The sequence below is a fragment of the Pristiophorus japonicus genome, chromosome 12 (assembly GCF_044704955.1).
Source record: "Pristiophorus japonicus isolate sPriJap1 chromosome 12, sPriJap1.hap1, whole genome shotgun sequence".
Classification (NCBI taxonomy): domain Eukaryota; kingdom Metazoa; phylum Chordata; class Chondrichthyes; family Pristiophoridae; genus Pristiophorus; species Pristiophorus japonicus.
The window spans coordinates 156,564,357-156,591,344 of record NC_091988.1 but is presented as its reverse complement, the minus strand read 5'-3'; the positions used below and the strand labels follow the sequence as shown (position 1 = coordinate 156,591,344).

Genomic DNA, 26,988 nt, shown 5'->3' with positions numbered 1-26,988 from the left:
AGAGAGAAACTGTTCCCATTAGCAGAAGGATTGAGAACCAGAGGACACAGATTTAAGGTGACTGGCAAAAGAACCAAAGGCGATGTAAGAAAAAACGTTTTTATGCAGTGAGTGGTTGGGATCTGAAATGCACAGCCTGAAAGGGTGGCGGAGGCAGACTCAATCTTATCTTTCAAAAGGAAGTTGGATAAGTATCTGAAGCCAAATATATTTGCAGGGCTATAGGGAAAGGACGGGGCAGTGATACAAGCTGAGTCGACACGGGCTCGATGGGCCAAATGGCCTTCAGCGCTGTAATCATTCTGTTATTCTATGGAGTTGGCCATACGGCTCCTCGAGACTGCTCTGCCATTCAATAAGATCATGGCTGATCTTCTACCTCAATTCCAGTTTCCCGGCCTATCCCATATACCTTGATTCTCTAGTGTCGAAAAATCTACCAATCTCCGTCTTGAATATACTCAATGACTGACCATCCACAGCCCTCTAAAGTAGTGAATGCCAAAGACTCACAACCCTCTGAGTGAAGATATTTCTCCCCAGCTCAGTCCTAACTGGCCAATCCCTTGTCCTGAGAATATGACTCCTAGTTCTAGATTCTCCAGCCAGGGGGAAAACAGCCTCTCAGCAGCTATCCTGTCATGTCCTCTCAGAATCTTATTTTTCAATGAGATTACCTCCCATTCTTCTGAGCTCCAGAGAATATAGGCCCATTCTACTCAATCTCTTCTCCGAGGACATCCTTCTAATCCCAGAAATCAATCCAGTGAACCTTTGTTGCACCCACTTTAAGGCAAGTATATCCTTTCTTTAGGTAAGAAGATCAAAACGTTCTTACTTTTATACTCCAATCTCCATGCAATAAAGGCTAACATACCATTAGCCTTCCTAATTGCTTGCTGTATCTGCACGTTAAATTTCTGTGGTTCGTGTACAAGAACACCCAAATCCCTCTGCACACTAACATTTACTAGTCACTCACCTTTTTAAAAATATTATTTTCTATTCTTCCTACCAAAGTGGATCATTTCATATTGCCCCACATTATACTCAATCTGCCACCTTCTTAACCTGTCTATATCCCTTTGCAGTTTCTTTGCATCCTCCTCGGCTTATTTTCCCCACCTCATCATCATAGGCAGTCCCTCGGAATCGAGGAAGACTTGCTTCCACTCCCAAAGTGAGTTCTCTGATGGCTGAACAGTCCAATACAAGAGCCACAGACCCTGTCACAGGTGGGACAGACATTCGTTGAGGGAAGGGGTTGGTGGGGCTGGTTTGCCGCGCGTTCCTTCCGCTGCCTGCGCTTGACCTCTTCACGCTCTTTGCGTTGAGATTCAAAGAACTCAACGCCCTCCCGGATGCACTTTCTCCACCTCGTGCGGTCTTCGGCCAGGGTCTCCCACGTGTCAGTGGTGATGTCGCACTTTACCAGAGAGGCTTTGAGGGTGTTCTTGTAACTTTTCTGTTGCCCACTTTTGGCTCGTTTACCATGAAGGAGCTCCGCATAAAGCATTTGCTTAGGGAGTCTCGTATCTGGCATGCGAACTATGTGACCTGCCCAGCGAAGCTGATCGAGTGTGGTCAGTGCTTCAATGCTGGGGATGTTAGCCTGGACGAGGACATTGATGTTGGTGCGCCTGTCCTCCCAGGGGATTTGCAGGATCTTGCGGAGACATCGTTAGTGATATATCTCCAGCGACTTGAGGTGCCTTCTATACATCGTCCATGCCTCAGATCCATACAGGAGGACGGGTATTACTACAGCTCTGTAGACCATGAGCTTGATGGTAGATTTGAGGGCCTGGTCTTCAAACACTCTTTTCCTCAGATGGCCGAAGGCTGCACTGGCGCACTGGAGGCGACGTTGTCCGCATCAATGTCTACCTTTGTTCCCAAGATATGGGAAATGGTCCACCTAGTTTTGCATCGTCAGCAAACTTGGATACATTACACTCGGTCCCCTCATTGAAATCATATATATATAGATTGTAAATAGCTGAGGCCCAAGCACTGATCCTTGCAGCACCCCACTAGTTACAACCTTCCAACCTAAAAATGACCAGTTTATTCCTGTTTTCTGTCTGTTAAGCAATCCTCAATCCAAGCTAAGATATTACCCCTCATCCCAGAAGCCCTAATCTTATATAATGAGCCCTCATATTGATGACAAAAATAAAATTAAAGCAAAGCTGTCAAAATTGGGCAAAGGGGACCCCCGATGTCTGAGGTTCAGCACTATAACTGGGAAAGCAGATCACTGCTTGGTAGGAGTGGGCTGAGCAGTCAGCTTTCCCATGGCTGGGGAAAATGGCAGTCTTTCCCACCAGAGATAGCATTTCGACTTCCCACCAAGGGAAAACCACTTCTTCAGGTGTTAGTGGTGACAAGAAGGGCAAGATCTAAAATTCTGGTGAGATAGCCACAATACTATGGGACAATCGTCTGCTTTACCCTCATTGTTAACCAACCTAGAGATTGAGATGGAAATGAAATTTTCATGACCCATGGTTAGAAGTTCAAGTCTTGGTGCTGGCCATCATTCTAACTCATTTGTCAGGTGGGATTCATAAAATTCTTGACAATCTCATCTGAACGAGCATCCAATTAAGGGGTAGCATCGAAAACGTACACCGAATAATTCACCTCACTGAATGCTGTATTCTGGCAGCCAATTAGTGTATGGCAGGATCAAAGATGACAGCAAGCCCACAACCCAGATTCATCTGCCATCCCAGGTTAAGGGGATCATGTTAAGTTGTTAATAGTACTGTTGAGGAGGAAAAACTAGGCTTGGAAGTAATGGAGGGAGTGAATATGGTTTGTGATTTAATACAATTCCAGAGTCACATTAAAAAATTCTGAGCACGAAAGTGGGAGCCTTTACCTGCATTTTCCATGTTCTGAGGATCTCCTCCAGGAATTCCAACCACACCCATGAAGCCAAGACCCAGCCACTCCAAGATTACTGAATGCCTTCCTCCAGGCAAAACAAAATCATCGAATACCTACAAAAGCATTAAAATATTCAATAAAACAGTCAGGACATTCTGCAACATCAACTTCATGCCTGAGTGCCATAACTGACCTATCAGGCATATAAACACTCAAACAAATATTTAAAACAAGCAATAGTGTGGCGCTTTAACCGTGCCAACACATCCTGAGCATTCATAACACCAGGTAAAGAGCACACCATCACACTTCAACTTTTAATTGTATAGTAAACTTCATCAATTAGCACACAGGTTCACAGCACAGGTATTCATCCCATAGGATGGAGGGGGAACCCCATAAGGCAGGATACTTGGAAGATGCATGCTTCCAGACATCAGATGAGAAGTGTATCTGGTTTGACTGTAATAATCCTACAGCAGGCAAATAACCTGCCAATACAACATTTCTATGCAGATATATGAAGAATAACTGCTTGTTCAAGGCATAGAACTGCTGGCACCTGTGGACTCATATCTCAGCATACGTCAATGTCTTCAGGAGAGGATCTTGTATTTATGAAAAAGGGAGAAAATAGTGGGGGGTGGAAAGAAATATCTTGTGTGATCATACCTGTCCATTCTGCAAGTTTTTCCAGTGCATTTCAGAGATGTATTTCTCCAAGTACTGCTCGTGAAGAACTCCTTGTGTTGTGCACTCCAAGTGCTGTGCTGCTGCACTAATTTTCTGCTCTGATTCCCTCATCTGATTGGTTACCTATATTGATCAGAGATTAGAATGATTCAGTCCCTGAGTGTTGCTAATACAGGTACAATGTCGAAAATCCAGAAGCCTCAGAATCGAGGCCCCTCCGGATTCTGTGTATTTCCAGACTTCGGAACGTCTTTCAGACGTCTCGAATCTGGGGGGGGGGGGGGGGCAGGGGAGGTCGGGCAGCCGAGTGGGGATGGGTCGGCCCGAGGCAGGTAAGAGGTCGGCGGTTGAGGTCGGCAGCGGCTTGAGGCAGGGGAGAGGAGAGGTCGGCAGTGACCCAAGGCGGGGGAGAGGTCGGCGACGGCCCGAGGCGGGGGTCCGGATTCCGGAACATTTTCCGATTCCGGATGACCCCGCCACAGATCGTCCCAGTGTCCAGATTCCGGAACAGTACGGATTCCAGAACTCCGGATTTTCAACGCTGTACCAGTACTCATTCCAAATCATGAAATTTCAGCATCATACTACAATCTTACTTCAAAATAGGCTCCTCGCAAGTGTTGGGGGAGTTTTCTTCTGAAATCCCTGCTGTTCCTCAGTTCCTTCAGGGTGAATCTTTTCAGTAGTTCACTGTTACTCCTTCCACCCACCCTGACAAGACCAGAGCGCAAAAATCCATAGATTCCTAAACAATAAAAAGACACACACATTAAGATTATATTGCCTAGATTCTCCTCTTCCTGCCAGAGGATGACCAGGACAGGACTTTCGTCCACCGTCAAAACACACTTTCCTGGATTGGGGTTCCTTCGCCATGCAGGACAGGCTCCCAGTAGGATCCCTGCCCCCAAGAAAATTCTGGCAGTGATACAATGGAACCACCACTGCAGTACCTGAAGAGTGGGATCTCTTAATGGAGGTAGAAAATCCCCCACGATCAATGAGGTACTGGCAATTTTCAGGTCTTCACTTGGACCGAGGCCCAAAAAAACTAATAGAGGGAAATTAATATGGAAGTGCAAATGTGGCAGTAAACCACAATGCCCAATTTTCCAGTCAAAGTTAAAGCACATGGGATTGGGGGTAGTGTGCTGACATGGATTGAGAACTGGTTGTCAGACAGGAAGCAAAGAGTAGGAGTAAATGGGGACTTTTCAGAATGGCAGGCAGTGACTAGTGGGGTACCGCAAGGTTCTGTGCTGGGGCCCCAGCTGTTTACACTGTACATTAATGATTTAGACGAGGGGATTAAATGTAGTATCTCCAAATTTGCGGATGACACTAAGTTGGGTGGCAGTGTGAGCTGCAAGGAGGATTCTATGAGGCTGCAGAGCGACTTGGATAGGTTAGGTGAGTGGGCAAATGCATGGCAGATGAAGTATAATGTGGATAAATGTGAGGTTATCCACTTTGGTGGTAAAAACAGAGAGACAGACTATTATCTGAATGGTGACAGATTAGGAAAAGGGGAGGTGCAAAAAGACCTGGGTGTCATGGTACATCAGTCATTGAAGGTTGACATGCAGGTACAGCAGGCGGTTAAGAAAGCAAATGGCATGTTGGCCTTCATAGCGAGGGGATTTGAGTACAAGGGCAGGGAGGTGTTGCTACAATTGTACAGGGCCTTGGTGAGGCCACACCTGGAGTATTGTGTACAGTTTTGGTCTCCTAACCTGAGGAAGGACATTCTTGCTATTGAGGGAGTGCAGCGAAGGTTCACCAGACTGATTCCCGAGATGGCGGGACTGACCTATCAAGAAAGACTGGATCAACTGGGCTTGTATTCACTGGAGTTCAGAAGAATGAGAGGGGACCTCATAGAAACGTTTAAAATTCTGACGGGGTTAGACAGGTTAGATGCAGGAAGAATGTTCCCAATGTTGGGGAAGTCCAGAACCAGGGGACACAGTCTAAGGATAAGGGGGAAGCCATTTAGGACCGAGATGAGGAGGAATTTCTTCACCCAGAGAGTGGTGAACCTGTGGAATTCTCTACCACAGAAAGTTGTTGAGGCCAATTCACTAAATATATTCAAAAAGGAGTTAGATGAAGTCCTTACTACTAGGGGAATCAAGGGGTATGGTGAGAAAGCAGGAATGGGGTACTGAAGTTGCATGTTCAGCCATGAACTCATTGAATGGCGGTGCAGGCTAGAAGGGCCAAATGGCCTACTCCTGCACCTATTTTCTATGTTTCTATGTTTCTATGTTGCCTGCAGTATCCCATTGATTTCGGGCAGGATAATGGAGGAAAATGCAAGCCTATATTTTTTCACTCGGTGTTATCTCTCTCGTAAATTTAGTTTGTTGTCTTACTGTTAATTTTGTATTATGTTTTATTTTCCTGTACCATTTTCAAAATTAATAAAGACAGATGTTACTAATCTTAGGTCTATTTTAGATATTCCCTTGGGTTCAGCAACAAGGGTCACTTTTGCAAATGGACTCCATGTTCTTTGCAACTGCTTCCTTATCCAGGGGTTGACCAGTAGAGCTGTCAATTAAATCATCCACTTGGTGGAGGTTCCTGGCAACAATTCCTTCCTGCTTTCAAAGTGAATAGTGTCATCTCAACAAAATCTGGTTGGACTCTCACGGTCTGATCTCAAGAAAGGCAACATTTTACAGATCAGCCTGACCAATTTGGCTTCAACCCACAACTCCTCTCCCAATTCTGGCTGCAAAGTGGATTTTAAACTTTTGTGAACTTACTTCAGCTTATAAGTATCACATCGATATAAACAGCACTGAAATGGCCCTCATCACAAATGACAGCCTATGTGATTGTGGTAAACTATCCCTCCTCATCCTCTCAACTTGTCTACAGCCTTTGACACAGTTGACCACACCATCCTCCTCCAACTCCTCTTCTCTGCCATCCAACTAGGTGGGACCGCACTAGTCTGGTTGCATTTTTATCTATCTAATTGGCCTGGGAGCAGCGTGGAGGTATACCACTGCAAGGTACAGCGCGAGCTGGTGCAGAAGGGAGACGGCAGTGAAGAGTGACCTAATCATGGTCCAGGTCGGTGATTGGAGCGTGGGCAGATACAGCAGGAACGGCAAGAGACTGTGGAGGGATGTGATCGGGGCCCAGGAGAGGCGTGAATTCAGGTTCAGGGGCCCAGCCCACACTACAATATGTGTGCGCACTAAGTCCATGCAGCAAAGCAGGTCTTCACTTGTCTTGGATAACCCTTGTCACTGGACCAAAACCTAACTCTGTCAAGCCCGTGTGGTGGCTGGTGTGCAATGGCCACCACACGTTAAAAAAATCCACACACAGACATCTTCCACCCTTCAGGATGTAGTTCAGGACCTGGAATATTAGGTCCTTCATTGAAACACCTGTGAACTCATCCTTTTTTGGCGTGGAAGTAAGTCATCCTCATTTCGAGGGACTGCCTATGATGGTGATGATGATATCTAATTGTAGCCAGAGAATCACCTGCAATGACTTCTCTTCCTGCTTCCTTAATGTTACCACTGGAGTCTCCCAAGGATCTATCTTTGGCCCCCTTCTATTTCTTTACATGCTCCCCCGCGATATCATCTGAAAACACATCAGGTTTCAACTTGTACGCTAATGACATCCAGCTCTACCTCACCAACATCTCTCTCAACCCCTCCACTGCCTCTGATTTGTCAGACTGCTTGTCCGGCATCCAGTCCTGGATAAGCAGAAATTTCCTCCAACTAAATATTGGGAAGACCAAAGCCATTGTCTTCGGTCCATGTCACAAACTCCATTCCCTAGCCACCAACTCCAATCCTCTTCCTGTCTGATGCTGAAGCAGACCGTTCGCAACCTTGGTGCCGTATTTGGTCCCAACATATCCATTCCATCAGCAAGACCACCAATTCTACCTCCCTTAACATCGCCTAACTCCGCTCCTGCCTCAGCTCATCTGCTGCTGAAACCATCATCCATGCCTTTGTTACCTCCAGACTTGACTATTCCAATGCTCTCCCAACGGCTTCCCACCTTCCACCCTCCATAAACTTGAACTCGCCCAAAATTCTGCTATCGTATCCTAACACGCACCAAGTCCCGTTCAGCCATTATCCCTCTGTTCGCTGACCTACATTGGCTCCTGGTCTAACATAAGAAATAGGAGCAGGAGTAGGCCATTTGGCCCCTCGAGCCTGTTCCACCATTCAACAAGATCATGGCTGATCATGGCCTCAACTCCACTTTCCTGCCCGCTCCCCATAATGCTTGACTCCCCTATCGTTCAAAAATCTGTCAATCTCTACCTTAAATATATTCAATGACCCAGCTTCAACATTCTCTGGGGTAGAGAATTCTAAAGATTCATGACCCTCAGAGGAGAAATTCCTCCTCATCTCTGTTTTAAATGTGTGATCCCTTATTCTGAAGCTATGGCCCCTACTTCTAAATTCCCCCATGAGGGGAAACATCCTCTCTGCATCTGCCCTGTCCAACTTCTTCAGAATCTTATACGTTTCAATAAGATCACCTCTCATTCTTCTAAACTCAAATGAGTATAGGCTCATCCTACTCAACATTTCTTCATAAGACAACCCCTTCACCTCAAGAATCAGCCAAGTGAACCTTCTCTGAACTGCCTCCAATGCAAGTGTATCCCTCCTTAAATAAGGAGACCAAAACTGTACACAGTACTCCAGGTGTGGTCTCACCAACATTTGTAGCAAGACATCCCTACTTTTATACTCCATCTCCCTTGCAATAAAAGGCCAACATTCCATTTGCCTTCCTGATTACTTGCTGTACCTGCATGCTAACTTCTTGTGTTTCATGCATAAGGACCCCCAGATCCCTCTGTACCACAGTATTTTGTAGTCTCTCTCCATTTAAACAATAATTTGCTTTTTTATTCTTCCTACTACATTTTCCCACATTATACTCCATCTGCCAGATTTTTGCCCAGTCACTTAACCTATCTATATGCCTTTGCAGATTGTGTGTGTCCTCTTCACAACTTGCTTTTCCACCTATCTTTGTATCATCAGCAAATTTGGCTCGATTACACTCGGTCCCTTTATCCAAGTCATTAATATAGATTATAAATAGTTGAGGCCCCAGCACTGATCCCTGTGGCATCCCGCTAGTTACAGTTTGCCAATCTGAAAATGACCCATTTATCCCGACTCTCTGTTTTCTGTTAGTTAGCCAATCCTCTATCCATGTGAATATATTACCCCCAACCCCATGAGCTCTTATCCTGTGCAGTACCCTTTTATGTGGCACTTTATCGAATGCCTTCTGGAAATCCAAATACACTACATCTACTGGTTCCCCTTTAGCTACCCTGCTCGTTACATCCTCAAAGAAATCTGGCAAATTTGTCAAACGTTATTTCCCTTTCTGCTGTCTAACACCTTAATTTTAAAATTCTCACTTTGTTTTCAAATCACTCCATGGCCTCGCCCCTCTAACCTCCTTCAGCCTTTTAACCCCCCCAAGATCTCTACACTCCTCCAATTCTGGCTACTTGCACATCACCAATTTTAATCGCTCCATCACTGGTGGCTCCACCTTCAGCTGCCTAGGCCCCAAGCTCTGGAATTCCCTTCCAAACCTCTCCATCTTACTTTCTTTCTTTAAGACACTTCTTAAAATCTACCTCTACCCTAATATCTCCTTATGTGGCTCGGTGTCAAATTTTGTTTGATAACGCTCTTGTGAAGCACTTTGGAACATTTTACTACATTAAAGGCACTATATAAATTGTGTTGTTGCTTTTGTTATGCCCAGATCTTCCGAGGCAAAATGGTGGAGCATCTCTAAATACGAGACAGACAACTGGATAATTACTGGCACATTGCAAGTTCTACTGCAGAAAAGTTTTACAGTATAATAAAGATGAAACTGTAAGGTTCCCAACCCTCTCGCTTTGGGCAAGAGCCGACTGAAATGGCCAATTGGTCTTCCAAGTGCTGCTGCTGGTGACTCGGGAAAAACGCTCCTTGTATGCGCAGATCTTGCATGCGAAGTACCCTGGCTGTTGTGGCTTGCAACCAAACCATGTTGTCCAAGCTATGTTGGTCTCTCTTGTTATTCCCAAATGTCACTTTATTATCAGTTGTGAGAATGACTGCATCAGGGTCAAACAAAATCCCTTGGAAACTCCGTGAGACTATGGAGAGGAATTGGGAGAGAGAGAGAGAGAGAGAGAGAGAGAGAGAGAGAGAGAGAGAGAGGTGGGGGGGGGGGGGGAAAGAGTGAGAGAAATACAAACAGGGAGGGAGGATGGAGAGAGAGAAAGAGAAACACAAATTGGGGGAGGGAGAGAGAGAGAGAGAGAGACACACACACAAATTGGGGGAGGAATAGTTCGAGTTAGCCTGTGATGTGCTCGGTTATATAATGTGTTTTTATTTCATGCAGCTTTTGTGTTTCTCTCAGAGGACCAAGCCTTACCTCCCTGAAGCTGGGTTTCAGCAGAGAAATAAAAAGAAAAAGACTTGAATTTATATAGTGCCTTTCACAACCACCAGACATCCCAAAGCGCTTTGCAGCCAAAGAAGTACTTTTAGAGTGTAGTCACTGTTGTAATGTAGGAAATGCGGCAGCCAATTTGCGCACAGCCAGTTCCCACAAACAGCAATGTGGTAATGACCAGATAATCTGCTTTTTTTGTTTTGTTGATTGAGGGATAAATATTGGCCAGGACACTGGGGATAACTCCCCTGCTCCTCTTCGAAATAGTGCCATGGGATCTTTTACATCCACCCGAGAGTGCAGACGGATCTCGGTTTAATGTCTTATCTGAAAGACAGCACCTCCGACAGTGTAGCGCTCCCTCAGTACTGCACTGGAGTGTCAGCCTAGATTTCTTTGTGCTATTGTCTCTGGAGTGGGACTTGAACCAACAACCTTCTGATTCAGAAGCGAGAGTACTACCAACAGTGGGGATGTGGGAGTCTGTGAATTGAATTGGGTTTAGTTTTGGTTTTATTTATTAATTTTATAACTTGTTATGTATTATAAAAAAAAAAGTCATAAAATTGTACGAAAACTTTAGTTAGAAGTTCCTTATACTGATGATGTTTTTGTTGAATCAGTGTTATTTACTTGGGGTTTCTCATTGCGGCCAATACAGTAGAAATATCACAGAAGTCGTTCTTATTGAAACATTATTTAACCATAATTCTTTCTATTCTTATATGTTATTTGATTTATAAATTATGTTATTCATCTCACTATAAAACAGAAATCAAAATATTTTATTCAGAGCTTGGTGTACTAAGACACTCAATTACGGTAAATGCAGTAACATTTGCAAACAATGGGCAAATGTCACGGTGATCAAATGTCACATGATCAAATCTCCAGGAATATGTCAAACCAAAGTTGGCAACCCTATGAAACTGAACATATTGCATTCTTACTGAAAAAGATCTTACATTTACATAAATATCTCCCTTGATGATAACTGGATTTTCTAAATTCTAGAAACTTATCAGAAACTCAAAAATGTGCTTATAAAAGGATTTATAGATAGGGACCCCCCCATTATAATTCCCCTGAATTATAAACATGACAGAAAGAGTAAGGATTACAAGAGCTAACCAAGAATTTCTACATAAGCATAAATTATTATATTACTGGAAGGAATATATTTGATGAATAAGTGCTCCTGACGCAATGTTGGCATTCTAGGAAACTTGCCCCTCAAAGGGGAAACAGTTTGCCTGATTGTCTAGGCCCAAACAAGATAATTAGCCACTGGGGAGATACGCAGGATTACTCGTGCCCATAGAACCTTACTTGAGTATAAGTTATCATCTTTAGAGAGGAGGCGAAAAAATTAGGCAAGAAAAGTTTCTGTCTGGTTTCTGAATGGTCTAAGAAAGAACTTGCATTTATAAAAGCAGTTTACATGTGCTTGGGACATCTCAAAGCACATTACAGACTTGAGAACATAAGAATTAGGAGCAGGCCATACAGTCCTTCAAGCCTGTTCCGCCATTCAATAAGATGATGGCTGACCTTTGCCCTCAACTCCACTTTCCCGCTTGACCTCCATATCCCTTGATTTCCCCCAAAGTCTTAAAATCTATCTGTCTCAGTCTTGAATATACTCAATGATTCAGCATCCACACCCCTTTGGGGTAGAGAATTGTCAGGATTCACAACCCTCCGAGTGAAGAAATTCCTCCTCATCTCAGTCTTAAATGGCTGACCCCTCATCCTGAGATTGTGACTCCTAGTTCTAGATTCTCCAGCCAGGGTAAACAACCTCAGCATCTACCCTGTCAATCCTCCTCAAAATCTTATGTTTCAATGAGATCACCTTTCATTCTTCTAAACTCCAGAGAGTATAGGCCCAATCTACTCAATGAATTATTTTTGAAGTGTAGGCACTGTTGTTTTGTGGAGTACACTCACAAAACTGTTGTGCAAATGGTTAATTTAATCAGTAGCATGTCATTAACTGAAGTAGTATGACATGAGCAATGGGGCTGAAATTGCGAGGTGCTGCTCCAAGTGCAGAGTCTTGCAAGATGCGATTTGAAGACAGGGCTAGAATATAACCAACCGACTCTCCAACCCACACTCACCACTTGCATTGCAAAATTTCAGCCCTCTGTCTCAAGTGTGTAATTGATACCAGGCAGATTGCAATATGTGGCAGGTTCAGCACTTATCAACTGATAAATGATGAATGAAGCACAACTTGTATATGATCCAGATGTAGTGAGAAGTGATAAATGAAGCACATCTCGCATATGATCCAGATGTAAGTGGAAGATTATTGTGGCACACTGCCCATTAATATTTTTACGATCGAAAGTGTATTAAATAGATTTGTGCCAAAAAACAAAACCAGCTACAAGGACAGCATTAGCACATTCTACCTACAGCACAATCACTAACATTTAATGTAATTGTGATATATTCTTTACCACATCACTAACACACACTACATGCAAGATAGCTGTTGCAGTGCCACAGTAGTCCACTAGGTGGAGCAGTAGTCCACTAGGGGGAGCTCGATAGTACAATAATGGACAAAACTAAGGAGCATTGATAACATTTTGATTAAACATCCAAGCTAATTTACATAAACATACGCAAGATGAAAAACAGGTCTCTAGTCAGCAAATTGCAAAGTCAATTTAATAAAACACTCGGGTGCTTGACAATTAATATTAAAAAAAATTCAAGCAGTCAGAGAGCAGAACCTTACCTTCAAGAAATTGGTCCAGTGCGTGGTTTGTGTAGCACACCACCAGAATCGGAGACTTTCTTAAACCCAGTTGCCAAACTGCCTCATTATTTAAGAGAGCTTGCACAATTTTTAACCCTACATAGGTTTTTCCTGTAAATGATAAATTGGTATCACTCAGCTGAGTTTGAAGAAAACCTTAAAAAAATTATTACATACTGCATCATTGGTCTAACATTTACTTACTGGAACTTTTTTTCAGAAGCAATATATACATTTTTTAAAACGATCCAAAAGCATTCATCAGAAACCTTAACCCAAGTTTAGACATCTTTTGTAAAAGAAAAAAGACTTGCATTTCTATAGAGCCCTTCACGGCCACTGTACATCTTAAAGCACTTTACAGCCAATGAAGTACTTTTGTAGTGTAGTCACTGTTGTAATGTGGGAAACGGCAGCCAATCTGCACACAGCAAACTCCCACAAATAGCAATGTGATAATGACCAGGTAATCTGTTTTTGTTGTGTTGAGGGATAACTCCACTGCTCTTCTTTGAAATAGTGCCCTGGGATCTATTATGTCCACCTGAGAGAGCAGAAGGGGCTTCGGTTTAATGTCTCATCCAAAAGACCACAACTCCTACAGTGCGGCGTTCCCTCAGCACTGCACTGGAGTGTCAGCCTAGTTTTATGTGCTCAAGTCCCCGGAGTGGGATTTAAACCCACAACCTTCTGACTCAGAGGCGAGTGTGCTACCCACTGACACCAGTAAAGAAACCCTTGATTGCCTGGGATACCAGATTCTTTCACTCACTTTTCATTTAGTTACAAAAGACTGGAACAATAATTCTTGTGTTTTATTCTGCTGTAACTGTGGTGTATTTGGATTGTTTTAATCAACAGTCAGCCAGAGAATTTGGGGCAATTGAGCACAGCATAAGTTTGCTGACATGTGTAATGCAAAATTAATCACATTAACACAAGGCACTACCTTCCATCTGAAGATCCTGACACAGCGCTCTCAGGAAGCTCAGTGCTCTGATCGATGTATCCTGAGGCGCCACACCATTCAAAATAAATGAGGTGCTGTGAATTATTTTCATATCGTATATCAATGTAGATCTGTTTCCACCCAACTAATCAACTAAGGTTTTGCAACTAAACTAAAGGGAGGAGTATTTTAACTGGGGGTGTTTTTTGGCTGGGCAGAGTGAGCGTCAACTCCACCTGATGCTGTCAGTTAACTCCCAGGCCTCATTTTCATCTAGCCGGCCACCTTCCTATCCGAAACAAGTAGAACGAGGTAGCTGGTCAGTGGTTGGATGGTTAACATTATGTGGTCTGAGGCCGCCAGCAGCTAAAAGAGGGTTCCAGCAGAATCTCAGCGTTGGGAAGGTGTGAGTGGGGAGCCCGGAATAGGAGAGGCTTGTGCGTATGGGACAAGCACTCTCATCCTATCAACATATTCTTCTATTCCTTTCTCCCTCATGTACTTATCCAGCTTTCCCTTAAATGCATCTATGTTATTCACCTCAACCACTCCACGTGGTAGCAAGTTCCATATTTTCACCGCTCTCTGTGTAAAAAAGTTTATCCTGAATTCTTTATTGAATTTATTAGTGATCATCATATATTTATGGCCCCTAGTTTTGGACTCACCCACAAGTGGAAATATCTTCTCTACTTTCACCCTATCAAACCTCTTCATCATTTTAAAGACCTCGATCAGGTCACTTCTCAGACTTCTCTTTTCTAGAGAAAAGAACCCTAGTCTGTTCAGTCTTTGTGTTATATCGCAGTCTGATTGGAGGTTTTATTCTTGGATTAGATTTCTGACTAATTATAAATTTTCCAATTAATTTTTGAAGAGGAAAGGAAACTGCTCCGACAACATTTTTCAGACCATTACTGTATTTATTCCTTATACAAATGTGAGATATTAAGGTTTTTCAACGGCTTGGTTGGCAAGTGCACCATTTAAAGTAGAACTGAGTTATACAGACCAGGAACATCCCAGGTTTGATCCCTAGTATACACGAATCTCAGCCAAAGGTGGTAAAATTGGCTTTAATTGGCTAGGGCGGGGGGGGGGAAATTTGCCAATGTTTCCACTTCCAGTCATTATCCAGTGGCCATTGCAGAAACAGTTGCTTGTGGGTACTGGGCAGGGGCGTTACGTGTGGGTACTGGACAGGGGAGTTGCGTGTGGGTACTGGACAGGGGAATTGCGTGTGGGTACTGGACAGGGGCGTTGCGTGTGGGTACTGGACAGGGGCGTTGCGTGTGGGTACTGGGCAGGGGAGTTGCGTGTGGGTACTGGGCAGGGGAGTTGCGTGTGGGTACTGGGCAGGGGAGTTGCGTGTGGGTACTGGGCAGGGAAAGGATCCACACTCAGCTCTGATGCCCCCACCATGTTGAGCAGCCCAATGACACTCACTTAGATGAGGTGCAAGAAGCTGATTAATTCCCATGAACCCATATTCCAGTGTGAATTCAGTATCTTTAGAGTCGGAAGGAGAAAATTGGAGGGGGAAAAAATAATTTGCAAAAATTGTTTTCATTTTTTATGCCACTGAGCATAGTAGGCAAATTAGACTAAACTAATATAAGTGCGGTTCTTTGGGTGTACCTGTCCCAGGAGGTCCTTGTATGATGGCCAATTCCTTAGTCAATGACATCTGCAGAGCTTTCATCTGTGACTCATCCAGGTTCAGCTCTTCCTTTGAAGGCCATGATGCAGGATTAAGGACATTGATTTTGGTTTTCCTTTGCAAATAGTCAAAGATTCGGTCAGTATCTTCCTCAGGGCCCTGAGATTTTTCTTTCATTAGAGCTTCAAGATTATAGCTGTCATTGAAATTCAAGTACCTTGGAACCTGGATTTCTGTGTCACATTCTACAATGTACTTTTGAAAGGGAACATCTTCTCCTTGGATCTCCTGTAGGCCTTCTAAAACATGACGGTAGGCTTCAAAATATGCTGTTGTTTCTACCATCAGGAAACAATCAGAAGGTTCCACCTCAGCCAGCAGGGGACGGCTACGCACATTGAAAGACAGGTTGACAATGCCCTCTTTGAGCTTTTCAGGATCCCGATCGGACACAGTTGCAAACAGTAAGGTTTCAAAGTTATCTTTTGACAAACACACAAGAGAACCATACAGCAGACGCTTTGAATTTTGCCACCGGATAAACTTCAGTGGCCTCGTGTCAAACTGGACTTTATAGCCGACACCAGTGGAAGTGCAGAGTGGAACGATAATGCGCGTGTTGAAATATACTCGGATGTCATCGAATTTTCTCCTCCTCAGGCCCTTTTCATCATAATTCTGAAGCAAGTCTAAGATTCCGTCTCTCAAAGGTCTTACAAAGTCTTCTCGCAGAAGACGGAAATGGGTATCAAGGTACACTTCAGTATTTGCATACTTTTCAGTAATGAGGTTTGGTCGCAGAAATGGCTTTTCTTCCAAATGAACCTCATTGTACGTAGGATATATGGTCATTGTTCTGTAGTTGTCCTCCGGACCAGTTTCTTGATTGTCTATCAACATATGGGTATCTGTCCTGAGCGTTCCATCCCGTTTTCTCTCTTGTAGGTGGTGAATTATATTTTTGACTTTTTCCATGCTTTTTTCAATCTGGTCACCAATTGAAACCCCAGCAGCTCGTAGAGTATTCACCGTAGGATCCAATACCAAAATCATCATGGACATCTCCTGGACTGAACTGGCTGGAAAAATGCTTACCAACTCCTGAAGCAAGAATAGAATACTTTCAATATAATCAGGGTACTGCTGCCTTCGCAAAGGCACTGGATCTGTACTCATCTGAACCACATATCGAGGCAATTGAACCTTCAGAAAGAGAGAGTCCTTTACAATGCCCAGGAGGTGTTGAATGCTCTGACGGTCAGTCTTGGACCTACAGGCTTTGCATAAGACTTTACAAATGAGTTGGATAAAAGTGGAGTTTAGTTGTTGGTTTAACAAGTCCTTTAGGCCAGAGCTGCAGGCTAAAGTTATAACAATTTCAGATGGCTCTTTGTCCAAAAGGCCTTCCATTGTTTTGTAGCCTAACTTTCTCACATACTGTTCTTTGTCCTTTGTATATCCCTCTTTAGTTACTTCTTGAGGTCTCCTCCTCTGAAAGTGAGGATTTCCTTGCATTTCAGCCTGCCTGCCTCTGCCACCCTCACGAAGGTCATTCCTTCGCCACGGTTCATTCCTATGTTCATTGTGCTGATCCCTTCTGCCCTGCTGGACTCCTTGGCGATTGCCCTGAACACCAGGAACTCTGCCGGCTGGATTGCGATTACCTCTTGCTGCATTCTGCCTCTCATCCAGATGCCTGGGATTGGGATTAAAGTTCCACTCTTGGCTCCTTTCTCCGATCTCTCTAGCTGCTAACAGTTCCCCTTGCCTGGGTGTCGAAAGTGCTCGTCTGGGGTGTGGTGCACATCTCTGGTCTGCCGGTGCTGTGGCATTTCTCTGGTTTCCACTATATCGCCGTCCGTGTGGTTCAGGACGTTCCAGAGATGCTAAAGATATGGAAAAGGGAAAGACAAATTATACATTTTACGGTGGAATTCTTCAGGCCAGGTGTGTTAACATCAGTTTTCTTAGAAGCTCTTACCCCCTTGTTTTCATTGTAAAATGAACAACATTAAAGAGCTTCTCCCCAGACTCCCTGTGCAATTGCTTGTTTCACAGAATCTATAGGAGCTGTTAAGTTTAAGAGATACACTACGTAATATACCCTTTTTGAATAATGTTTCTAGTGTGGAATATAATACTTAAGCAGTACTGTCCATTAGTCAGTAGTCATCCAGCTAATTGTGGTTTTACTATCAAAGTACTGTTTTGAACTGTTATCTTTTTCAGATTTGAATTGCAGTCTGGGTAAGTGGACAAAACCAGTAATCTCTTTAAACAATTTAAATTCACAATGATTGTAATACAGAAATACCCAACATATGTCCCATAGGTTAAAATTTGTTCAGAGTTTTTCTTTTATATTTACTAAGCTGTACGTCTAACAGCTACATGTCAATTCTGAAATGAAGGTGTTTTAATAGGCCCCTGCATCATGCATCAGAGAAAGAAAGTAAAAAGAAATGATGGAGAAAGAATAAGAAAGAACTTGTATTTATATAGCTGTGCCGAAAATTACGGTGTCGCTTGCGCCAAAAACCGGCTTTTCCGATCTGTCAAGATTTCTCCGTACAGATCCTCCACATCCCTGGGAGAAGGACATTTGTGTGGGAGGGATTCGGCTATTTGCCCAACTCTTGCCCAGCGAATGTCCTTCAAATTTTTATGCCTGGTAAAAGCAGGCATATAGCTTACTTTTACCAATGTAAGAGTTTTAAAACATAGAAAATTAAATTTAATCATACATGTTTACATTTAAAACCCTGCCCATTAAAGTAAGTTTATTCTAAACCCTATTAAAACACAAAAAAAAATTCTCAAAATATATAATTTTTTCCTAAAACATATAAAATAGGTGCAGGAGTAGGCCATTCGGCCCTTCAAGCTTGCACCATCATTCAACATGATCATGGCTGATCATGCAACTTCAGTACCCCACTACTGCCTTCTCTCCATACCCCCTGATCCCTTTAGCCATAAGGGCCACATCTAACTCCCTTTTGAATATATCGAATGACTGGACTCAACAACTTTCTGTGGTAGAGAATTCCATAGGTTCACAATTCTCTGGGTGAAAAAGTTTCTCCTCATCTCGCTCCTATATGGCTTACCCCTTATCCTTAGATTGTGACCCTTGGTTCTGGACTTCCCCAACATCGGGAGCATTCTTCCTGCATCTAACCTGTCCAATTCCATCAGAATTTTATATGCTTCTGAGATCCCCTCACATTCTTCTAAATTCCAGTAAATATAAGCCTAGTTGATCCAATCTTTCTTCAAATGTCAGTCCTGCCATCCTGGGAATCAGTCTGGTGAACCCTCGCTGCAATCCCTCAATAGCAAGAATGTCCTTCCTCAGATTAGGAGACCAAACTGCACAATACTCAAGGTGTGGTCTCACCAAGGCCCTGTACAATTGCAGCAAGACCTCCCTGCTCCTATAATCAAATCCTCTTGCTATGAAGGCCAACATGCCATTTGCTTTCTTAACTGCCTGCTGAACCTGTATGCCAACTTTCAATGACTGATGTACCATGTCATCCAGGTCTTGTTGCACTGACCCTTTTACTAATCTGTCACCATTCAGGTAATATTCTGCCTCTGTTTTTGCCACCAAAGTGGATAACCTCACATTTATCCACATTATACTGCATCTGCCATGCATTTGCCCACTCACCTAACCTGTCCAAGTCATCCTACAGCCTCTCAGCATCCTCCTCACAGCTCACACTGCCACCCAGCTTAGTGCCATCAGCAAACTTGGAGATATTACATTTAACTTTAATTTCAATTATTTTTAAATATGTGAGTTTTTAAAAAAATTTATTATGTTGTGTTTCTTATTTTAGGAGGGTTGTCTCATTGATAGTAATGGGAACTCGTAAAAACGGAGTTCCCATTATCAATGAGCATACGAGACAGTGATTGGTGGTCCAAGCCCTCGTGACTCCAGCATTTCCGTACGTACAGGGAAATCATCTCCCTGTATGCTGTGCATCGATTGAAGGCCTCCAACTGGAATCAAAGGTGCCTCCGGGACCACCAGGTATTTTCGCAAAATATTCTCGGGTCGGAGGCATTCGTCCAAAGGAAGCCTCCAACCAAAATTTCCCACCCAGCATCTTTCACATCCTCAGGGCATCTAAAAGTGCTTCACAGCCAATGAACTACTTTGGAAGTGTACTCATTGTTGTTTTGTAGGCAAACACAGCAGCCAATCGGTGCACAGTATGGACCCGCAAAGAACAATGGTGGAAATGACCAGTGAATCCGTTTTGGTGGTGTTATTTGAGGAGCAGCTGTTGGCCAGGTCACTGGGAGGACTCCTCTGCTTTTAGTGCTATGGGATATTAAACAGTCACCTGAGCAGATGGACAGGGCATCTGTTAAACATCTCATCCAAAGGACAGAACCCCTGATAAAACATCACTCTCTCATTACTGGGCTGAAGTGTCAGTGTAGATTATGTGCCCAAGTCCTGGAGTGGAACTTGAACCCATAACCTTCTGGCTGAGAGGTGAGAGTGCTACCACTGAGGACATCAGAAGGAGGGAAAGTTGGAAAAAGAGTCAAGCCAAATGTGAAACAGAATTTCAGTATGGATATCAGAAATTATAGGTTCAGATCAACCAAGATGTCAAAGTTCACAAAATGATGTAGTTATATCAACCAATTGCAGCCTCTTAACTCTTAGTAAATCCTTTACATTACCAACCACTGCATTCCTAAGCCTTCTGGGACTCCCTAACTAATGCATGTTTTATGTAGCCCGTCTTTTCCTTACACTGGATTAGCTATTAGCAGTAAAGCATATTGTGATAATATCCACATTCAAGTATGACATGTTAATGGTTCATCTCACAAATTTAAGCTCAAACTCTGACCATGTACTGCAGTGGGTTATTCTGAAACAGGTCCATCAATCCGAAGATTGTTGCAATAAAGTCTTATTTACAATTCAGGGAAAGAAGAAAAAGAAAGGCATCAGTGAAAGAATAGAAAATGAAAGACACACATGAGACAAGAACGTAAAGAAAGAGAAAGAAGCAAATGGTGCACGGCAAGGAAATGGATTCAAACTGCCATGGTGGACCCTGTCAGGGGAATAAATAGAAATGCTTCCTCACAGGAAGGGAGAGAACAATCAACAACTGACTCACCATTCTTACTCACTTCTGGAATTCAAAGATTTAATGCTTGACTCTCGATTTACTGAAAATAAATTTCTGCCCCAACTCAAGGAAATTGCACAACATTTATCAAAGACTCATGCCTTTGAGCCACTGAGTGAGCACTTTAACATTGTGCTGTGCCTTGGGACAGCTGGCTCGAAGTTTAAATGCACAACTTCAGACACATCGGGCTGGACTGGAATGGGGAGGGCGGGTTCAGGGCAGGAAGGGTGACTCTGAGGCGATCGGAAAACTCGGGAGAATGACTTTAAACGGCAGGACCTGATTTTCATGCGAAGCCTCGGTTTCCCACCCACAGCCAGGAGAGGCTAGCCAGCTGTGGGCAGAGAGACGGGAGGGAGAGTTTGCATGGGGGCTGGGCCGGAAGAGGATCAGGAGGGGCCAGGCAGAAGATCGGAGGCCAGGCCAGGAAGTCGGGCCGGGAGTGATCGGAGGCCTGGGGGTGTCTCTGATTGTGGGGCATGAGTTAATCAGGGTCCCTGAATCCAGGACGTAGGTATAAAGGTTCTACAAGGTGTATAAAACCCAACCAGCTACAGTTAAACACAAATGGAGGCTAAAGAGGAGGCTTCCAGCCTCATTGTAATATTTAAACGTCCCATCTCCTGGCAGCGGGTTAGCTGCCCGCCTCCGTTAAAACCGGAAGTGGGTAGGTTGGAGGTGGGTTCAGGTCAGGATTCCGATTGTTAACACTTTAACCATCCCCCTGCTCCTAACTTACCTGTTTTTTTTTTTGTTTGTTTTTTTAAGGTTAAAATACCCCCCCACCCCTCACCCCCCCAGCGAGTTCCCAATCTCAGTTGAGTGAGGTGAGGTGTAGGGATGAGATCTTCTGCTTCGCCACAGAGATGGAGGAATCAGAGGGCGAATTACTGCATGCCATTCACAAGCAGCCAAGTGAAAATCACCCTAGCCAGAGCCTGGAAGCAGGCCAATTACCTCGTGAATCGGTCAGCAAAACATAGAGAGGGGAAGAAAATAATACTGGAAAATACAAAGAGGAGAAAAATACATCCTTCATAAACTGCAAGAAAGGTCTGCAACCATTAATAACCTCTCTCACCATCTCCTCTTCTAGGGTTACGTCTTGATCGTTCTTCTGTAGCTGCTCTCCTGTTTGGGTTGTCCATCTCAGTTTCCCGGCCCCTCCACCTGTGGTCATCCCTCTGCCAGTGGTCTGGATCCATTTGAAACAACTTGCTCTGTGAAGACATCAAGTTATTACATTTCACATTACTGCTGCAACAAAAGGTGGTGTCTTCCACCAAGACCAGATGTAAGGGCATGGTTTCAGAAAGACAGTGAGGTAGGATAATTCAGTCCTCCAAAATAATTGTTCTCTTTTCCCCTGTCCTGAAGGCTATCCTCACGCTGAGGTACCTTGATCAAGTGGCAATTATTATTTGTGAAACTAGACTACGAGTGATAACTGTTATGTAATAACTCGATAGACTGAATACTGTAAACTAACACAGGTACAAACCTGGCTCTGCTTTATTCGGGCCCAAAGTGATAACATTACATGATGGCTTGCCTTTTATACCTAGAAACATAGAAATATAGAAAATAGGTGCAGGAGTAGGCCATTCGGCCCTTCTAGCCTGCACCGCCATTCAACGAGTTCATGGCTGAACATGCAACTTCAGTACCCCATTCCTGCTTTCTCACCATACCCCTTGATTCCCCTAGTAGTAAGGACTTCATCTAACTCCTTTTTGAATATATTTAGTGAATTGGCCTCAACAACTTTCTGTGGTAGAGAATTCCACAGGTTCACCACTCTCTGGGTGAAGAAATTCCTCCTCATCTCGGTCCTAAATGGCTTCCCCCTTATCCTTAGACTGTGTCCCCTGGTTCTGGACTTCCCCAACATTGGGAACATTCTTCCTGCATCTAACCTGTCTAACGCCGTCAGAATTTTAAACGTTTCTATGAGGTCCCCTCTCATTCTTCTGAACTCCAGTGAATACAAGCCCAGTTGATCCAGTCTTTCTTGATAGGTCAGTCCCGCCATCCCGAGAATCAGTCTGGTGAACCTTCGCTGCACTCCCTCAATAGCAAGAATGTCCTTCCTCAGGTTAGGAGACCAAAACTGTACACAATACTCCAGGTGTGGCCTCACCAAGGCCCTGTACAATTGTAGCAACACCTCCCTGCCCTTGTACTCAAATCACCTCGCTATGAAGGCCAACATGCCATTTGCTTTCTTAACCGCCTGCTGTACCTGCATGTCAACCTTCAATGACTGATGTACCATGACACCCAGGTCTTTTTGCACCTCCCCTTTTCCTAATCTGTCACCATTCAGATAATAGTCTGTCTCTCTGTTTTTACCACCAAAGTGGATAACCTCACATTTATCCACATTATACTTCATCTGCCATGCATTTGCCCACTCACCTAACCTATCCAAGTCGCTCTGCAGCCTCATAGAATCCTCCTTGCAGCTCACACTGCCACTCAACTTGTCATCCGCAAATTTACCTGGGCCGCGTACAGCCCAATGATCTCCGACAGTGGCACCACCTGGTGGCTAGTAACCCCAAGCATACATACATGACAATATCCCCCTTTTAGATATTAGTAACAGTTTTTTTACAAATTGAGACGGTCCGGGGCTTTCCGCTCCAGAGTTGATCATCTCAGTTCAACTCCAACCTTGGGTGCGCGTTCTGAGTCTGTTATGACTAGGGGCTGGGTAGACAATCTGATGGGAGTGGCAATGACCATGTCAGGGATTGAAAGTCCAGATTCACTGATGACAGCGGAGTCCTCTGATGACTGAGGGTAGATTGGTTGGTCATTGATTGTGTCTTCCTCAGACTGTTCCAGTTCATCCGTGTACCGCAGCTTTGTCTGATCAACAAGTTTCCTGCATGTTTGCCCATTCTTGAGCATGACAATAAACATTCTGTTACCCTCCTTGGTCGTAACAGTACCGGCAATCCACTTGGGACCTTGACCATAATTTAGTACATACACAGGATCATTAACAGAAATGTCGAGTGACACAGCAGCGCGATCATGATAACACTGCTGACTTTGACGTCTGTAGTCAACATGATCGTTCTAGTCAGGGTGAACAAGAGATAGCTTGGTCTTGAGACGTCTCTTATCAATAGTTCAGCGGGGGACCCCAATAAGCATGTGGGGTCTTGTCCTGTAACTAATGCATGACAAGCGAGTCTGCAGTGAACCTTGAGTTACACATTTCATACTCTGCTTGATCGTTCGGACAGCATGCTCTGTTCGATCATTAGATGTGGATTTGAATGGTGCTGACCTCACAAGTTTAATACCATTGAGTTTCATGAACTCTTGAAACTCCAGATTAGTGAAGCAAGATCCGTTGTTGCTTACAATGATGTCGAGCAGACCATGAGCGGCAAACATGATAGCTATGAATGTACTGGATGACATGATTATACACTCTATCCACTTGGAATATGCATCCACCACAACTAAAAACATCTTTCCCAGGAAGGGACCTGCAAAGTCGATGTGGATCCTGGGCCATGGTTCAGATGGCCACGACCACAGACTCAGCGGCAAGTTTTGCACTGATGCACACACGATTCCAGATCAGAGTCAATTCCAGGCCACCATACACGAGACCTGGCAATGGCTTTCATCATGACATACCGGGATGAGTGTTATGTAGATCATGTAAAAATTTCTCTCTGCCTTTCTTAGGCATAACAAACGATTACCCCACAGTAAACAATCTGACTGAATGAATAGTTCGTCTTTGCGATGGTTGTAAGGTTTGGTCTCATCACTTAGCTTGGGCATGGCAGACCAATCACCACTAAGGACACAACATTTCACAACCAATAATAATCGGGTCCTGGCTGGTCCAGGTCTTAACTTGTTGAGCCGTGACAGGGGTTCCTTCACTTTCAAAAGCATCTGTAATCAACAGTAGGTCTGCAGGTTGTGGCGTCTCCACCTCCGGTGTGGGCAACAGCAGATGGCTCAGTGCATCGGTGCCAGGTCTATGGCGAATGACATAATCATAAGCAGATAATGTCAGCGCCCACCTCTGGATGCGGGATGATGCATTGGTATTGATTTCATTGTTTTCAGAAAACAAAAAGGTATGAGTAGCTTGTGATCTGTTTCCAGTTCAAACCGAAGACCAAACAAGTACTGATGCATCTTTTTAACCCCATACACAGCTAATGCTTCTTTTTCTTTCATGCTGTAGGCTCTTTCTGCCTTTGACAAACTTTTAGAAGCATAAGCAACAGGTTGTAGTTTACCCGACTCATTAGATTGTTGGAGCACGCAACCAACTCCATATGACGAAGCATCACAGGCCAATACTAGACGCTTAGACGGGTCATAATGTACCAGCAGCTTGTTAGAGCAAAGCAGATTAGTAGCTTTCTCAAAAGCTCTATCTTGAAACGCACCCCAAATCCAGTTGTTGCCTTTTCTTAGCAGCATGTGCAGTGGCTCTAATGAAGTGCTCAATCTAGGTTGGAAATCACCGAAGTAGTTGAGTAGACCAAGGAACGAACGCAGCTCTGTCACATTCTGAGGCTTGGGTGCATTTTTGATGGTCTTGGTTTTCGAGTCTGTAGGCCTGATGCCGTCAGCAGCAATTTTTCTCCCCAGGAATTCGACTTCCGGTGCCATGAAGACGCAGTTCAAATGTTTCAGTCTGAGTCCCACTTTTTCCAGACGATGTAGAACCTCTTCCAGGTTGTTCAAATATTCGGCGGTGTCATGATCTGTGACCAGGATGTCATCTTGGAACACGACGGTTCTAGGGATGGACTTCAGTAGACTCTCCACGCTCCTCTGAAATATGGCTGCAGCCGAGCGAATTCCGAAAGGACATGTTATAGATAAACAGTCCTTTGAGTGTTGATGCACGTAAGCTTCTTCGATGTCTCGACCAGCTCCTGTGTCATGTAGGCTGATGTCAGATTCAGTTTTGTGAACGACATCCCCCTGGCTAGTGTTGAAATCAGGTCATCAGCCTTCGGTAATGAGTATTGATCCTGTTTCGAAACTCTGTTGATCGTAACCTTGTAGAAACATAGAAACATAGAAGCCTGCACCGCCATTCAATGAGTTCATGGCTGAACATGCAACTTCAGTACCCCATTCCTGCTTTCTCGCCATACCCCTTGATCCCCTAGTAGTAAGGACTTCATTTAACTCCTTTTTGAATATATTTAGTGAATTGGCCTCAACAACTTTCTGTGGGAGAGAATTCCACAGGCTCTGGGTGAAGAAGTTTCTCCTCATCTCGGTCCTAAATGGCTTACCCCTTATCCTTAGTCTGTGACCCCTGGTTCTGGACTTCCCCAACATTGGGAACATTCTTCCTGCATCTAACCTGTCTGAACCCATCAGAATTTTAAACGTTTCTATGAGGCCCCCTCTCATTCTTCTGAACTCCAGTGAATACAAGCCCAGTTGATCCAGTCTTTCTTGATAGGTCAGTCCCGCCATCCCGGGAATCAGTCTGGTGAACCTTCGCTGCACTCCCTCAATAGCAAGAATGTCCTTCCTCAAGTTAGGAGACCAAAACTGTACACAATACACCAGGTGTGGCCTCACCAAGGCCCTGTACAACTGTAGCAACACCTCCCTGCCCCTGTACTCAAATCCCCTCGCTATGAAGGCCAACATGTCATTTGCTTTCTTAACCGCCTGCTGTACCTGCATGCCAACCTTCAATGACTGATGTACCATGACACCCAGATCTCGTTGCACCTCCCCTTTTCCTAATCTGTCACCATTCAGATAATAGTCTGTCTCTCTGTTTTTACCACCAAAGTGGATAACCTCACATTTATCCACGTTATACTTCATCTGCCATGCATTTGCCCACTCACCTAACCGATCCAAGTCACTCTGCAGCCTCATAGCATCCTCCTCGCAGCTCACACTGCCACCCAACTTAGTGTCATCCGCAAATTTGGAGATACTACATTTAATCCCCTCGTCTAAATCATTAATGTACAGTGTAAACAGCTGGAGCCCCAGCACAGAACCTTGCGGTACCCCACTAGTCACTGCCTGCCATTCTGAAAAGTCCCCATTTACTCCTACTCTTTGCTTCCTGTCTGACAACCAGTTCTCAATCCATGTCAGCACACTACCCCCAATCCCATGTGCTTTAACTTTGCACATTAATCTTTTGTGTGGGACCTTGTCGAAAGCCTTCTGAAAGTCCAAATATACCACATCAACTGGTTCTCCCTTGTCCACTCTACTGGAAACATCCTCAAAAAATTGTAGTCTCCACAAATCCTGACAGTGCCATCACTCTTCAACACAGGAACAATGGGGATGGCCCATTCGTTAAATTCGACCGGTGATA

General features: G+C 44.1%; 1 protein-coding gene across 5 annotated transcripts in view; it reads right to left on the bottom strand.

Moving 5' to 3' along the window:
* Nucleotides 1-26,988, bottom strand: part of LOC139277510 (NFX1-type zinc finger-containing protein 1-like) — a 57,229-nt gene that overhangs the window by 15,147 nt on the left and 15,094 nt on the right. For 4 of the 5 annotated variants that reach the window (XM_070896052.1, XM_070896051.1, XM_070896054.1 and 1 more), the window contains 6 exons: nt 21,712-21,850; nt 15,435-17,342; nt 12,827-12,958; nt 4,185-4,333; nt 3,568-3,711; nt 2,888-3,008 (listed from right to left, as the gene is read on the bottom strand). In XM_070896052.1, the coding sequence (XP_070752153.1) occupies nt 2,888-3,008; nt 3,568-3,711; nt 4,185-4,333; nt 12,827-12,958; nt 15,435-17,342; nt 21,712-21,835 (2,578 nt within the window). In that variant the 5' untranslated portion in view covers nt 21,836-21,850. Of the gene's footprint in view, nt 1-2,887; nt 3,009-3,567; nt 3,712-4,184; nt 4,334-12,826; nt 12,959-15,434; nt 17,343-21,711; nt 21,863-26,988 lie in introns of those variants that run through there. The other variant, XM_070896050.1, reaches the window with a different exon arrangement.